Source organism: Oryctolagus cuniculus, chromosome 12, assembly GCF_051225735.1.
Source record: "Oryctolagus cuniculus isolate XC-2025 breed Fujian yellow rabbit chromosome 12, ASM5122573v1, whole genome shotgun sequence".
NCBI lineage: Eukaryota > Metazoa > Chordata > Mammalia > Lagomorpha > Leporidae > Oryctolagus > Oryctolagus cuniculus.
The window spans coordinates 56,552,485-56,568,011 of NC_142878.1; the positions used below are offsets into that span (position 1 = coordinate 56,552,485).

Below are 15,527 nucleotides of genomic sequence, written 5' to 3' on the forward strand. Positions count from 1 at the left end.
CCCTGAACTCCTTCCCAACCTTCAAAATACTGCTCAGAAGCTACTTCTCCGTGTCTTTCCTACTGCATTTCCTTAGCATACAATCACTCCTCCTTTGAACCCCTATAATGCACACCACACTGTTTGTTCACATGGCACTTTCTTTTTGTCAGGCTGTGAAAGACTCAAGAGCACAGGCTAAATTTCAATTAACTTTGGATTTCCAATGCAGAGAATTAAGCACCAGTTACTTGATGAACACATATTGATGGAATGTATATGAGTAATCATTCAGTGATTATATTTTTTATTTCAGCTCTCATTTCTTTTCCCTCAACCCTTCATAAAAGCAAAATTAGTTATTTTGTGTACAGTTAAAAACATCTTGAGCAATATTACTATTTCATAAGAAAATTCTTTTTAAATATATGTGCTGGAATGCTGGCTGCATTGTTAAATGTGACTTCTTATTTCTTATGATGAACATTTCCAGAGAAAAACATTTCTGATTTTATAGCAGAAGGCTATGGGAGTATAGAATTTTATATATTGGACTTTTCTTTATAGGCAATTGGTCAAAAATGCATTGTACTCCAGAAACATGTATAAGCATTACACAGTAATCAAAACTCCCAAAAATAAAACAATTTAATACAAAAGAATGCACTTATTCTATAAAATGATACTTGATTTTCATCTCAGACGTATTCACATTTCTATAGAACTCAAGCCAGTAACAAGACATAAAAGATGCCAAAACCTCCATCTCTAGACTGTTTGCTAACCATGGCCAATCCAGTGACATAAAAATAACAGACACTGCAACTATGAAATATGAATAATTACACTGACCTCTAATAACTCCTGGTTAAGAGAATACATATTCCGAAACTACCAATGGACATGTCTACTCCATTTATTTTTTCACTTTTTAGTTATTTAAATGTGGCTTTGCCAAAAGAAACTAAATCCTAGGCTCTCTTATTCTAGAGTCATTCAAAGAAATGTGTCATTATTCTGTGTAGAATGTAGAGTCTGTATCTTTGCATTGACAAAGTTCTGTGACAGTCACTGCAGAAGCCACTTCTAATTTCAAGAATGATGTCAGCAACAACAAAAACTAAGACACAGAGATAAAGATCAGCACTAAAAGCAATCAAACCCAGCCCCAAACGGCAATAACGGTAAATCAGAAAGGAAACCAGAGATCGTTGTCAGAGAATCCTGGTGTGGTTCATAGCAGTTTGGTGGTTTCTTTCTGACTTGAAAGCAAACTAACAATCCTCTGCTTTTACTTGACCATGGCCCCATATCTGGCAACTCTATTGCCAAAACAAAAACCTCCTAAAGATTAGGGCTAATCTAATCATCTCCTTTAAGAATTCAAGTTCTGTAGAATACAATTTTTGAAGTTCTTATATACCATATGCTTTAATCAAATTAGACCACACATGCTTATTTTGATGTTTGTGGGCCTTTACTCTTTACACTTTCTGCTTAGAATTCCTCTACCTCATCTCTGCATCTTGACATCTATATTGTTTATATTTTAAATTATTCTGTATATTATTATGTTTTCATATTACAAAAGCTTCTTGGTTGGGGGGGAGAGTACTTTTCCTAGGGCTGGCTAACTAGCAATAACCCCTATGTTTCCAAACCAGCTGACAATATTCAAAATAGCCAGTATTAAATCCTTTCATCTTTCTTTGTCCAGTAGTTTTCATGGAAACCAAAAAATTATTCTTTCCCACATTTCTTCTGTATTCCCCCCAGCCCCACTTCCTCTGCCCCATGACTGGTACCCTGTGGCCCTGCATGGTGGGAGATATACCCCTTCCTCCTGGGAACTGTGAGTAACCAACCATCCTTTCAATGCCAGCCATCTCCTGATTGCTTGGCTTCATCACAAATGAGTAACAGTAAAATCTACCTTATTAGACAGGCATAAAACTGCTGCAGGTCCACTAGCTGCTCCTGCCAGATTGCTAATTCTTGAAGCGCAAAATGGGGATTTGTTTGTCTTTGTACTGAACATAGTGCTCTGCTGAAAACAGGCTGCAAATAATTTTTATTGTTATTGTTTTGCAGGCACTCAATTTGTATATCTGTTTACATGCACTAACACTGCTTCTATCAGATGGTGATGAGCTGATTCCAAGAAAGCATGACTACTTGGCCTAATGTGTATTGAAGGGCAATAATCATTATCCTCTGCCACGACTGTGAGCTTATTGATGAGATGCTTGTGACCATATCTTAACTGTCCATGAGTATTGATCAAGTTGCTATTCTCCAGATTGGTTTAAAGATCACTTTAAGAACAAGGAAGTGAACCAGAACTATTATTTGCTCAGTTCCTACTTTGAGTCTGGTATCCCGCAAAGTTCTTTGTAATGACGACCCTATTGCCTAGATTATAAAGGACCTAGAAACTGACAAGTATCATATGCATACCTTATAAGCATTTTCTGTAAACCTTTCAATATCTCTATTGTTTTTATTATCTTACTTTATGTATGATAAAAGAGAGTATTTCAGAGACTGAGCAACTTGTCCAGTGCCACAAAGGTAGTAAGTAATGGAAGAGAATCCAAAGTCAGGCACAATGCCAAATCCCAACTGTCATTTGAGCAGAATTATTGGAATGACTACTATCATCATTATCATAGTTACGAAACTAAATATGGTTAAGTTATTTAAAAGTATTTTGAAGAAAAGTCGAAAATACATACTATTCCTTTGTGAAATTGGCTTTGGGTTTATATAAGCTATAGGAGTTACACACACGCATCAATAACCACAGCAAGTTCAGATGGTCTGTATTCCAGGTGCACCTGCAGTTTGGAAGGGAGGACAGCTCTGATAGGGGCAATAGATATGGCTTCATACAAGGCATATCCCTCATGTGAGTTCTTCCTGGGGACAGAAAAGGGAAAGGGAGTTTGGAGGGGATGGCATTCTATTATGGGCCTGGTGTGGCAAGAAGGGTAAAATCTAGACAGGGACTTGAACAAAAAAAAAAAAAACAAGGCTGTGATCTTTAACCTACAGATTCAGATGTCTCAAACTCACAATGTCAATAGACTTTCTGTGGGAGAGGCAGCTGGAATAATACTTTATCTTCTTCTAAGGGTCACAGGGAATAGCATATTGTCTTCTTAGTCCTACAGTAGAAAGCAACCACCATCACCAATAATCCAAATGACCTACTGAACTCTTGTTTAATGCAGTACTTTTGCCTCTTTCCCTCAAATCACTATCTGGAATGACATCTCTAAGAAAGCCAGAATAGATAATGAAAAGCCTCCAACACACGGGGAAACATGGGTGAAGTACTGAAAAGAAATATGGCTAGAGATGGTTGAGCTGTAAGTCTTAGCATTAGTATCTGGGATGACATCCTGAATGAAGAACATCCTAAATCATGCTTATTTGAGTGAAATCTATTGTTACTTAGCATCATTTAAAACACTTGTGCCCACAGAAATCAACAAAGTGTTTTTCTAACATTGACTATTAACACTCAAAATTGTCCACGGGAAAAGTAGATGGGGGAGATGGGGCCCATTTGTGGATTCTGGGGTAAGCCTTAGACAAAGTCTTGGTTGGGCTATTCCTTCCTAGGGGTCTCTGGAGAAAGCCTTGCAAAAATTACCTTTGGATTCATTTCTACACCTACAGAGCTCACTTCTGAATTTATCATCTAGAATTTGAGATCTTAGTAGTGGCTTAATAATCATACATTGCAGGACATTGGCAGACCCAAGACTGGCTGTAAGTACTCTCTTGGGCCTTCTACTATTCAGCAGAGCAGGTTCACCTGCCGCCCTGGGGGAAGGCTCAGTTCACAAGCTGAAGTCATAGTACTGGGCTCTTTACCACACACCATCACCCTGAGGTAGGCAGTACTGCTCCATTTCCTCAGGTCATCTTCCTGGTGTTATTTAATTCTCATAAGAACCCCTTAAAACAAACAATTTTTACCTGTATTTTTACCAGAAAGAACATTCAGGTCAAGGAAAATGGCAAAACAAGGGTTCAAATCCAGGCTTCTTCAACTTCAAAGCCCATGGTTTTTCTTGACTGCCTTTCTATTTGTTCCAAGGTAAACAATAAAGACTAGGGGAAATACTTCAAGTCAAATCTTAAAAATCCTTTGCACATTTTTTTAAAAATCAAACTGCAGCTCATGGTGTTCTCTCTAGATGTTTAAATATTTTTTAAAAAGGTGTATTTATTTAAAAGGCAGAGTGGCAGAGAGAAAAGGAGAGACAGAAAGAAACAGATATTCCATCTACTGGCTCACTCTCCAAATGGCTGCAACAGCCTGGGCTGGACAAGGCCTAAGCCAGGACCCTGGGACTCCTACTTGGATGGCAGAAGCCCAAATACTTGGGACCACCTTCTGCTTTCCCAGGTACACTAGCAGGGAGCTGGGTTGGGAGTAGCCAGGACTTGAACCTGTGCTCCAATGTGGGATGCTAGCATCACAAATGGTTGCTTAACCCATTGTGCCACAATGCTAATCCCAAAGTTTGAAGTTTTTTTTTTTTTTAAGTTTATTATTTATTTGAAGGGAGAACAATGGAAACAGAGAGGGAGAGGGATGGAGGGAGGGAGGCAGAAGAAGATCAATTTTCCATCCGCTGATTCACTCCTCAAATAGCTACAATGGCCAAGGGCTGGTCCAAGCCAAAACCAGGAACCCAGAGTTCCATCTGGGTCTCCCCCATAGTGACAGTGGCCCGAGCATTTGGATCACCTTCTGCTGCCTTCCCGGGCACATTATCAGGGAGCCAGACAGGGAAGCAGAGCAGCTGGGATCCCACCGGTGCTCCAGGATGGGATGGCAGCACTGCAGGCAGTGGCTTAGCTCACTGTGACACAAGGCCAGCCCCTCAATAGTTGAATTTGAATGTTCCCATTTCCCCCTGAACCATTCCCTCCTTTGCTGTTTACCCTTTTTTTCCTCCAGCTGATAACTGGGTGAAGAAACACTGGTGTGAGCAAGCAAAGGGACTGGCAGAACAGAACTGCTCCGTGCTGAAGTTTTCATAGCCGGAGGCACCATCAGCCTGGCTGTCACAGGCTGCTGAGGTTAGAGGGCACATGAAAGGCAGGTGCAGAAGTCACCTTGTCCAGGCAGGAACACAGTGCTTAGCATAGAGTAGCTATTTGATAAATGTGGACTAAGTTGGCATTGAATGTTTTTTATCCACTGAAGAACAATTTCTTCTAGTTGAGGATAGTGATAGCTCTATGCCCCTACACAACCAAATAGGCAGAATTTGAGATTCGATCTCAATATTTTTAAGACTTATTGTGCAGTCATTTCAAGTACCTTTCTAAAGCACTTAGGAAGAAGCTATAAAATAAATGGCTACATGTAATAAGGCCTGCTATAACATTATTAATTCACCCTTCCCTGAAAGGAATTCAAGTGCTATAAACTGACATTGAGACACGACATCCAAACAGATAGTATTGCCATGCCAGAGTCAATATTAAATCACATTATCCGACAATCCTTGGGGAATGGCATTGCAATGTCAGGACCATGGATAAATGATGTGAAATCAAGTTCACAGAAATTTGACTAGGATGTCCAAAGTAAAATGAATCTGTTTCATTGAATGCGTGCAGGGATGGGAGGATGATAGCAAAATGAGTACATTATGATCATTATGATGACAGAATGTTTCTATGAAGATGATGGAGGGTGAAATAAAATGAATCTCACTCTGCACTTCAGTGTGTGATATGTAGATGCCCCTTCAACGAGGAGTCTTCAAGCTTACTATGTGCCATATGCTGTCTGAGGATTTTGGATGCAAGAAAAGAAGGGGGGTGTCTTGTCATCCACTGGAGGGAGTTCATGAATAAGGCTTGTTCCCATAGGGGTACCTGACACCTGTATGGAAGTATGAAAAGCAGCTCACTAGCAGCAATGTAAGGAGGGTAAAGGCATTGTAGGCATAGGTTTGGTGGCGGGGGAAAAATAACACATTCAGACTGATAAATACTTAGTATTCTGGAGCTCAAGGCAACCACCAGCAAGTGGCAGGAGACATGATGGAAGGGCAGGCAGGGGTCATATCTGAAAGCATCTTTTATGAGAGACTTCAGAGGAGGTGCAAATAGATTAAGAATTGTGTTCTGGGTCTCATAGAGTGCAGACGGGAAGCAAGGCGAGGTTCAGGAAACTTTGAAGCCATGCTGTGTCTTACCTCACACCACTTGCAGATTGAAGGAACAAAGTTGGGACACTGCTTTTAGGAGGCAACAATACATCTCTGACTTCCAGCTAGATATGGCTCACCCTGCTCAAATTTTATGTGTGTGTGTGTGTTGGATACAAGAGAGAATCATAGCCAAGGTCACATTCTGCTCATTATTCTACATATCTGTATAACTTGCTCAAAGTCTTCCATGTGATTTTATCTGACCCAGGCCAGTAACAGCAGCTGGTGGTTGGACATGGCCACCCTTTATCACTTTCCTATCGTATGCATACAAGATCCACAGGGCACCTGCCATCCTCCTTGTAAGGAATCTTGATAAGGCTGTTGACATACACCTGCAGCTGTCCCATGGCTGGTGATTTAGTAGTCATGGCTGTCACAGGCTAATGCAATCTGACAGAAAACCCCAGAGTGGGATTTTCATCATTACCAAGTGTTCATGGACCAGCTAACCCAGAATTTTCCTAAAACATGTGACTGAACTCCAAGCAGTACGCTCCCCAGGAGTCTCTGTTTCCAGATTCTCCAACTTATAGAGAATATCAGATAAACATCATGTTTCCACTATATAGAACATGGCTCACTGTCTCCACCTCATTTGCCTTCCTAGTGAATCCACTCAACTCATGTGCCATCACCCAGCTCTGTCTCAGGCTACTGCATGCTCTCTTCTGTGTCACTCTCACATAATGTCTATAACAGGCAAGAGCAGCAAGAAGACTCAATGCCCCAACATTGTTGAAAAGCAGAGGAAAATAGGGTGCCAAACCTCTGCTGGAGACCACCCTGCCACCCAGAAGGGAAACACACGTGAATGCATTTAAGGAGGATCAACTGCACCCAGCAAGGTGCGAATATGTTTATAATGGAGGCCCCTAAGGAACCAGAAAAATGAGGGCATCTCCAGTGTTCTTCTCCCACAGCTAAGTGGATATTGTGTTTGGTGGAGTCACGTGTTCCCCGTCCCCCTGCCCCCAAGACTTGTCTCTCGTTGTGTAGCTTCACAGCCTAAGATGCTCAAATCCCCTGCTCACACAAGCTCCCAGGGAAGCCCCAGTTTCAGGGAGGAACACAGTCGTATCTCTACCTACCATGGAGCCTAGGTAATTTTAATTTTGGTTCTTTTTAAATGGCAATGAAGGTAGCTGGGATGAATGGTAGTGCCCTGAGAGTTATTTAAAGCCTCTAACAGAGTGACTCCAAAAAAATGTAACCACACTGCCAAGTGCGCAGTGTGACTCATGGATGACTTTTACCTCCAGTTCTGCTATGCTGGTGGTCCCCATGGTACCGTGATGACTTTCCAGCCATCATCTGCTTGCCTCTGTGTGCATGGAACAGTGAGTTGGGAAGATAAGCAGTAGTCCTTTTGAACGTAATATGTATTTGGAGTCTAGAGTAGTGCCAAGTGAAAGGAGTGTTGTAAGAACTCCATCGTGCTCTGAGGTTTTCTGGCTGTCCCCAGAGACCATGGCACAACGATGAGCCACCCTCTAGGAGGCTCAGCCAAAAAAGGGAATGCAGTGGAAGAATCCCCTTGGAATAAGATCCTGCCAGCTGCCTGGAAGGCTGCCAGGCTCCTCTGCTGTAAGAGAAGCCCCTTTCAGAAATGGTTAAGGCCCTGTGGTCACTGTTCTGCCCCAGGGAAGCACATGTCAAGTAGGCCAATAAGAAAGGGGTAGAGTGCTCAGATTAGAAAAAAGGGTGGGGGTATGTGGTTCATGCATAGCAGCTGCTCCACTTCTGATCCAGCTCCCTGCTAATGCACCTAGGAAAGCAGCATAAGATGGCCCAAGTACTTGAGTCCTTGCACCCACATAGGAGACCCAGAAGAAGCTCCTGGCTCCTGGTTTCTGGTCCTGGCCTGGCCCACCTGTCCTTTGTGGCCATCTGGGGAGTGAACCAGTGGATAGAAGATATCTTTATCTCTTTCAAATAAATAAAACAACCTTTAAAAAATGATAAGAGAAAGGGCAATTCGGCATTCTTAGGAAGGTGCTTACTTGGCCATTATCCAAGAGGAATCATTTCTGGCTTTCCACTTCCCACCCCACCCCAACTCGCTGGCACCCCTCACTCTACAACCCAATTATCTCTCAGGGAAGAATATGATTGTTCCCATCTCTGGTCTTACAACTTTGCTGAACTGTTTCTTTGATTCTTTTACCAAGTTTTACCACCCTAACCTACTTCCTGGAGGTCGAAATGTTTGTTAAACAGTTAACAAATTTGAATTTAAAAGTTCCTTGTATGCTGGGAAATTCAGAAAGAAACGATGATGACTTGAAGGACATGTGCTCAGAAAACCAAGATGAAACCAAGGAGCCAGTGTTCTCTTGGAAGGGAAACAGATGCAAGGTGATGTCTGAGAGGCATTTGTGGAGATACAGAAAGATGTTTACAGTTGAACATAGGTGCACTAAAAGCCTAATTCTAATGTATGGCAACTTGAGGGAGAAAAAAAAAATAGATGCTAGAGTTTCTCTGCCTAAAAAGATCATAGAATAAAAAGGGAATAAAGGATTCTGAGCCTCTTCTGAAAGACTGCTCTATGCTAATGCATTTGGAAGCAGAAATGGCCCATAGAAAATTCGGCTGTCAGCTTCATACCAAGTCTTACACAAACAGAATCGTCAATAACCCTCTACTGAAATCTACTTGAAAACACACATCAAGAACTATTTCTGGAAAAGAACAAAGAAGAATGAAACTGGAGATGAAACCCCCAGAGGAAATGTTGAGCTGTCCTCCTAGAAAGTACAGACTTCCTGGTAACTGTACGTGTATCTGTCCAGAGCCTCTCAATGCTTGGATGATCCTTCCAGAACAATCACAAAGCAACAGAGCATCCAGCTGTCCATCCGAAGTTAGTGCAGCATGCAGTCATGGCCACTCAACCAGATCCAGCTCTGAGTTATGCACAGTCAAAACCTGGCTGCACATTAAGTATGTAGTCCCCTCCCCCCCAAAAAAAAAGTGTCTACAGACACATCAAATGGCAAAGCCGTTCACTTCGGGTTAGCTTACCTACCACAGAATCCATTCTTGATTAAGATTAGGGATGTAGAAGAGAAAGCTAAGCGATTTGAGAAATAGAGATAGCATGGAAAAGAATGAAGACAGTGTAAGTCGCTTTTTTTTTTTTTTTGACAGGCAGAGTGGACAGTGAGAGAGAGAGAGAGAGAGAGAGAGAGAGAAAGGTCTTCCTTTTGCTGTTGGTTCACCCTCCAATGGCTGCTGCTGCCGGTGCACCGCACTGATCCGAAGGCAGGAGCCAGGCGCTTCTCCTGGTCTCCCATGGGGTGCAGGGCCCAAGCACTTGGGCCATCCTCCACTGCCTTCCTGGGCCACAGCAGAGAGCTGGCCTGGAAGAGGGGCAACCGGGACAGAATCCAGCGCCCTGACCGGGACTAGAACCTGGTGTGCTGGCGCCGCAGGTAGAGGATTAGCCTATTGAGCTGTGGCGCTGGCCCATAAGTCACTTTCAATAAGACAGTATCGAGATGATGGCATGTACAGAATTATGTCTCCTCTAGATTTTTCTCGAGGAAATCACTTCACTGATTTAAATGAAATGGCTCTGAAATTCAATTCATAGCTCTATGATAGCATTGCCTAACAACAGACAGTGAAACATGTAACTTGGCAGCTACTAAACTTAGAACATATTAAACAATGTTTTCCATTAGTTTCTCCATAACAATGTCTGTTTCTGTGAGACCTGGTTTTTCTAGGGCTTTCCACTCTTACCCAGTCTTTCAACCTTCATCCAAGGTACATGCTCCTCCATGAACTCTTTTCAAAATAAAAAGAAAGTGTTTATTATGGGTCTAGTTTCCAATTTCACTTTGTTCCAGCCTACTTTCCTTTCAGTCATAGTTCTACCCAGAGGTTTCAGAACTTTCACTTTTAGAACAGGGTCAAAGCCCGCTTCATTGCACCTTACCTTTGATGGCCGGAAAGAGAAGGCTGTGGACTTGGTGTCTGCTTTTCCCCGGTCTTGCAGCAGGAGGCCTTGGTCCTCTGTCAAGGCTAGATAGTGGCCTGTGGTGAGATGCCGGAGTCGGAAGGCCTGGCCCCATCTGATGTTACTGCCACTCCAGCTGGTCAGGTGAAACAGACAAGAAATGGTAATTATATGAAAAGAAGTCCTTTTCAATATTTACCTGTGACTTCTTACACAGGCCAAGCCTCATCCTTAAGGGATAATGTACCCATCTCCTGCCTTGCCCTTGGATTTCATGTCTGCCTACAATGCACCATCATGCTCTCTTTTGACCCCTCATAAGAATAGCAACAAGCAATGTGAACCTGAGGGCATGTCAATGACTTAGCACAACCAGAAATCACAAGTTTCCAATTTCCCCTCACTCTACTGAAGGGTCTTGATGCAAAGGACCACAAGACAGAAGGGAGCTTGCCTTTTTTTATTTTTTGGAAAGGCAGAGTGGACAGTGAGAGAGACAGACAGAGGGAAAGGTCTTCCTTTTCCGTTGGTTCACCCCCCAATGGCCACCACAGCCGGCGCGCTGCGCTGATCTGAAGCCAGAAGCCAGGTGCTTCCTCCTGGTCTCCCAAGTGGGTGCAGGGCCCAAACACTTGGGCCATCCTCCACTGCCCTCCCAGGCCACAGCAGAGAGCTGGACAGGAAGATGAGTGACCGGGACAGAATCCGGCGCCCCGACCAGGACTAGAACCCAGTGTGCTGGCGCTGCAGGCAGAGGATTAGCCCATTGAGCTGTGGCGCCGGCTGGGAGCTTGCCTTTTAATTGAAACCCAGTTTAGGGGAGAGCAAAGCATTTCCAAACGTGTCATCTGAACTCAAACATTTCACTACTACAATGAGTCCCATCCTCAGGAAAAATGAGCTGTGGGACAAACTCTGTGCAACTCACATTTGCTAGGGAGAGAGATGATAAACAAGCATAAAATCCAGAAAGTGTTGTGTTGTATTACAAGGAGATAAATCATGTGAGAAAAAGTAAAACATGTAGGAATAGTGAAATAAGCATGATATCATGTTAAACATCAATCTTGTCCTGGTCCTATGTCAAAATATTAGTATTCGGCCAGCGCTGCAGCTCACTAGGCTAATCCTCCATCTGTGGTGCTGGTACCCCAGCTTCTAGTCCTGGTTGGGGCACAGGATTCTGTCCCGGTTGCTCCTCTTCCAGTCCAGCTCTCTGCTGTGGCCCGGGAAGGCAGTGGAGGATGCCCAAGTGTTTGGGTCCTGCACCCGCATGGGAGACCAGGATAAACACCTGGCTCCTGGCTTCAGATCGGCATAATGCCAGCTGCAGTGCACCAGCCGTAGTGGCCATTTGGGGGGTGAACCAACAGAAGGAAGACCTTTCTTTCTGTCTCTGTCTCTCTCATTGTCTAACTCTGCCTGTCAAAAAAAATATTAGAATTCAACAACAGGTTTTTTGGGGAGAAATTACCCACTGAATATACAGTAGCTCATATTTTATCTTCAATTTATAATAAGATGTTTGAGGGATCTATGCATCAAATTCTAAAATCACTATCTACTTGATTCAACTGTTTGGAGCACCAATGAATCCAAACCACATTGATAGAAGACTAATCTTTTCACGTTTAGGTCTCTGGGGAAAAGAACAATCATAACTCAAACTGTATCAACACGCTTATTTTGATCTTTTAAAGAATCCATTAAGATACGGAACTGTCAGATTTTTAATGGGAGTGGAAACAGAATGTAAATGCCTCATAACAAGTGAGTCCTCCTTACACCAAATGCTCCTTAAAACAGCAGGCTACGGTTTCTCAGTAAAAAAATTTGTATGCATTTTGTATGTGTATGTATGTTGAAACATCTTCTCTGGGTACCCCCATGAATTAGCTTGAAGACACCCCTAGAAGCATCTACCCCTCATGAGATAAACTTTTACTTGAAATGTGCACTCAGGGACAGACCAGAGAGTGAGAGGGAAAGGCAGAGAAAGAAAACTGATGACCACACTTCACCCTCCTCTCTCATCACAAGCAGTTCAGCTCCAGCCTACCTGACAAACCCATTCAGCAAAATAAAGGTCTTGTCTTTCACTGCTTTCAGTAGTCTGAAATTCAGCAAGCCGCATTTTCACCATTCTTACCCCAACCCATGGCTGCAGAGCCTCAGCCTCCTGTTCCCTCCACCCAGGCACAATACTGTCACTCAAGAGTTCTGGTAAATGCTGCTTTCTTCCCAGCTATATCTCTAGTAGAGCTTTCAGCATCCTTATCCTATGTGGACTACCTTCCTGGCTGTCACTGAAACCTAACTTTCCACTGTAGCTAACAAAACAGCTGAGAGGAGAGAGAAGACTTAACTGAGTTCCAGGGAATCTGGTGGAGAAAACAAATGGGAGAGGAACTTTGACAGCTTTCACAGCCATGTCCAAGCTTGTGCTTTGTAACTCAGTTACTATAAGGGCAGCAGAGTTGTCTAGTCTTGGAGTTAAAACAGTGGGCGTGGAAACCCCTCACCTGTTTGTGTGTGTGTGTGTGTGTGTGTGTGTGTGTGTGTTCTTTAAAACCAAAATCACAGAAATTTCAGAACTTATATCTAAACCAAGGATTTTGAGTTTGTCAGTGATGGAGCAAAATAAAAATTTAGGAGAGAAAACACTACTAGTAAAGAAAGTAATTTTGTAATAAGAACCTCTCAGTCCCTCCATTACCTTATCCGAAGGGGTTCCACTCTCCATAGAGACCTGGCTCGGGTCCCAGCTCCCCCAGCTTCGTAGAATATCCTCCTGTGAGCAAAGTTGGAAATCAGCACTGGCAGGGAGGAACAGCTCCCTGCAGAAGTTGCTACAGTCTTGCTGTTTAAGCTCTTGGGGAGTCAACAAAACACAAAGACAGCCAAAAGGAGGCATAGTTCCCCAACCTCACCCTCTTAGCAGGATATAAGCAGTGCAATGGGGGAGGATTGCTTATCACTTATTTGTGATGGACACTCATGGATTATCAGATGCACAATGAAAAGAGGGCAAGCACACACCCCTTTCACTCATACCCAGTTGTACATGTTGCATCACCAAACAGAATGCCCTGATTCTTTTAGGTTAAGTTCCTTGGAGTAGTTTAGGTCTTTTATAAAAATGTTTTTGTCACACAAATTCAATGCAGTGTGAACTCATTTCCACTGTTCTAGGAAACTTGGAACAAAGCTGTGGGCTCAGTCATTGTAGTGTTCATGATTTTATTACTGTACTATTGCCTCCTTTTAAAAAATGTGTTTATAAATGAAGTGTTCACTTAGGAATAGTTTTATATTGACAACACTGTTGCAAAGACTGTGCAGAGAGCTCCTATATAATTTGACTCAGTTTCCCCTAATGTCATCACCTTGAATTAATGTAGATTATTTGTCAAAACTGAGACACCAAGCTTTGGGCATCATTACCAGATCAACTCAAGATCTTGTTTGGCTTTCACTTAATTTCTCCTTCAGTTTTCTACACTGCACATTGCAGTCATGTCTGTTTCCTTTGACCTGGAATAGTTTCTCAGTCTGTCCCAGGTTTTCAAATTCCAGGTCCTCTGGAATTAAACCAATTGTTATACTGCAGGTCTCAAGAACAGTGGTCCTCAGAGTATTTGGTACACGAAATCCAGCCCTGTATTGAGAATATTGTAATCTTTGCTCAAGACTGATCACTTAACCATATTTACATTCACCGATTTAAAGCCCTATGTCTGCCCTAGAGGATTTGTATGCATCACAGCAGAATCACTTCAGTCCCAGAAGACTCTTGATGAAGATTTTGGAGACAATAGACAATCAATAAAGTTGAGAAGCAATGTAAACAAGGAGTCTTTAAAAAGTTCATGAAAGGGCCAGCGCTGTGGCTTAGTAAGCTAAGCCTCTGCCATCCCATATGGGCACTGGCTCATGTCCCAGCTGCTCCTCTTCTGATCCAGCTCTCTGCTGATGGCCTGGGAAAGCAGTGGAAGATGGCCCAAGTGCTTGGGCCCTGTTCCTGTTTGGGAGACCAAGGGGAAACTCCTGGCTCCAGCTCCGGCCACTGTGGACATTTGGGGAGTGCACCAGCAAGTGGAAGACCTTTGTGTCTCTCCATCTCTGTGACTCTTTCTGTCTTCTCCCTCTGTGACTCTAGCTCTTAAATAAATATTTTAAGAAGTTCATGAAAAATGTGTATTATTTAAAATCTGTGTATGGATTTAAATTTTCTTGTATCAAAATAAACTTAGCTTTTAATTTCATTTTTTCATAATGCTTTTGAAGTTCCCTCACAACTTTTTTTAATCTCTAGAGAATAATTATGAATTGGTTCAAAATACGGGCTTTGAAATCAGAGAAGTCTGAGTGTGAATTTGTTAGCTGTGTGACCCAATGTTCACAAAGATGTTCATGGATGTACCAACTACTACATATTGTAGGTTTTTTCCAAATTTTGTTCATATATAGACAAACATTTATAAAGATATGTAGAAAAACATACTGGTGGCACAGAAATATACTGATACATTAATCATGATTATCTCTGGGAAGGGGGTTAGAAGGGGCATTTCTAAGCATTTTCCAGATCACATTAGCAGGAAATACTTAGTAAACATCAGGAAAGACTCAGTAAATATCAGGAAAGAAACATTTTACATAATGCCAGGGTTGTGACGTTCCAGAAGTTTCTGCAAAAGGCCTGGAACAAAGCAGGTCATTACCTGCTGGCCACTCAGGATGGCCTTCTGGCAATTTCACTGATGCATGTCCCCCTTCAGTGAGGGCTGCAAGGGTTCCTCAGGTGGAGAGGAAATTGATTCATCCTAGGTCACAGGTAAGACAAAACCAGAGCTAGCACTAGGTGGCTCTCTGCCTCTGACATCTGAAGGATTCCTAAAGGTTGATTTCTTCCATCTGAAGCACTTGGTGACTTGCTCTGTTTAATCTTACAAGGTTATCAAGGTTGAAACAACCTATTCCTGTTCTCTAAAACAATTTCAAGGAGAGGTACAGAGTGGGTGGTGAGCTGAGATGCTTTTGAAAGCTTGGCTGACAGCTCAGCCTGAGCTTCGACAGGTTAAGTGACTTATCCTAGGGTGTCTGACAAGCCAGAGGCAGAGACAAGGATCAGAGTTTAGAATCATGGGCCTCATTCTGGGACTCTCCATCTAGCCTGGTTTTTGTCAGGCTCTGCATAGAATAAAGATGATTTGCAAGGGAGAGTCAGCACCATGGAAGTGGACAACCTGCAAACCTTAGTGTGAACTCTTAGCATGTTATTTACATTTTTTTAAAGATTTATTTTATTTGAAAGACAGAATAGAGGTAGGGCC

At 42.6% G+C, this 15,527-nt stretch overlaps 1 protein-coding gene across 10 annotated transcripts in view; it reads right to left on the bottom strand.

Annotated features, from left to right (window-relative positions):
* The window catches only part of RYR3 (ryanodine receptor 3), a 582,715-nt gene that overhangs the window by 304,674 nt on the left and 262,514 nt on the right, over positions 1–15,527 (bottom strand). For all 10 annotated transcript variants that reach the window (XR_016217200.1, XM_089309149.1, XM_070053265.2 and 7 more), the window contains 2 exon segments: positions 12,908–12,982; positions 10,171–10,327 (listed from right to left, as the gene is read on the bottom strand). Coding sequence is in view for 9 of the 10 variants with exons in the window: in XM_089309149.1 (XP_089165275.1) it covers positions 10,171–10,327; positions 12,908–12,982 (232 nt within the window). In the remaining variant the exon portion in view is untranslated.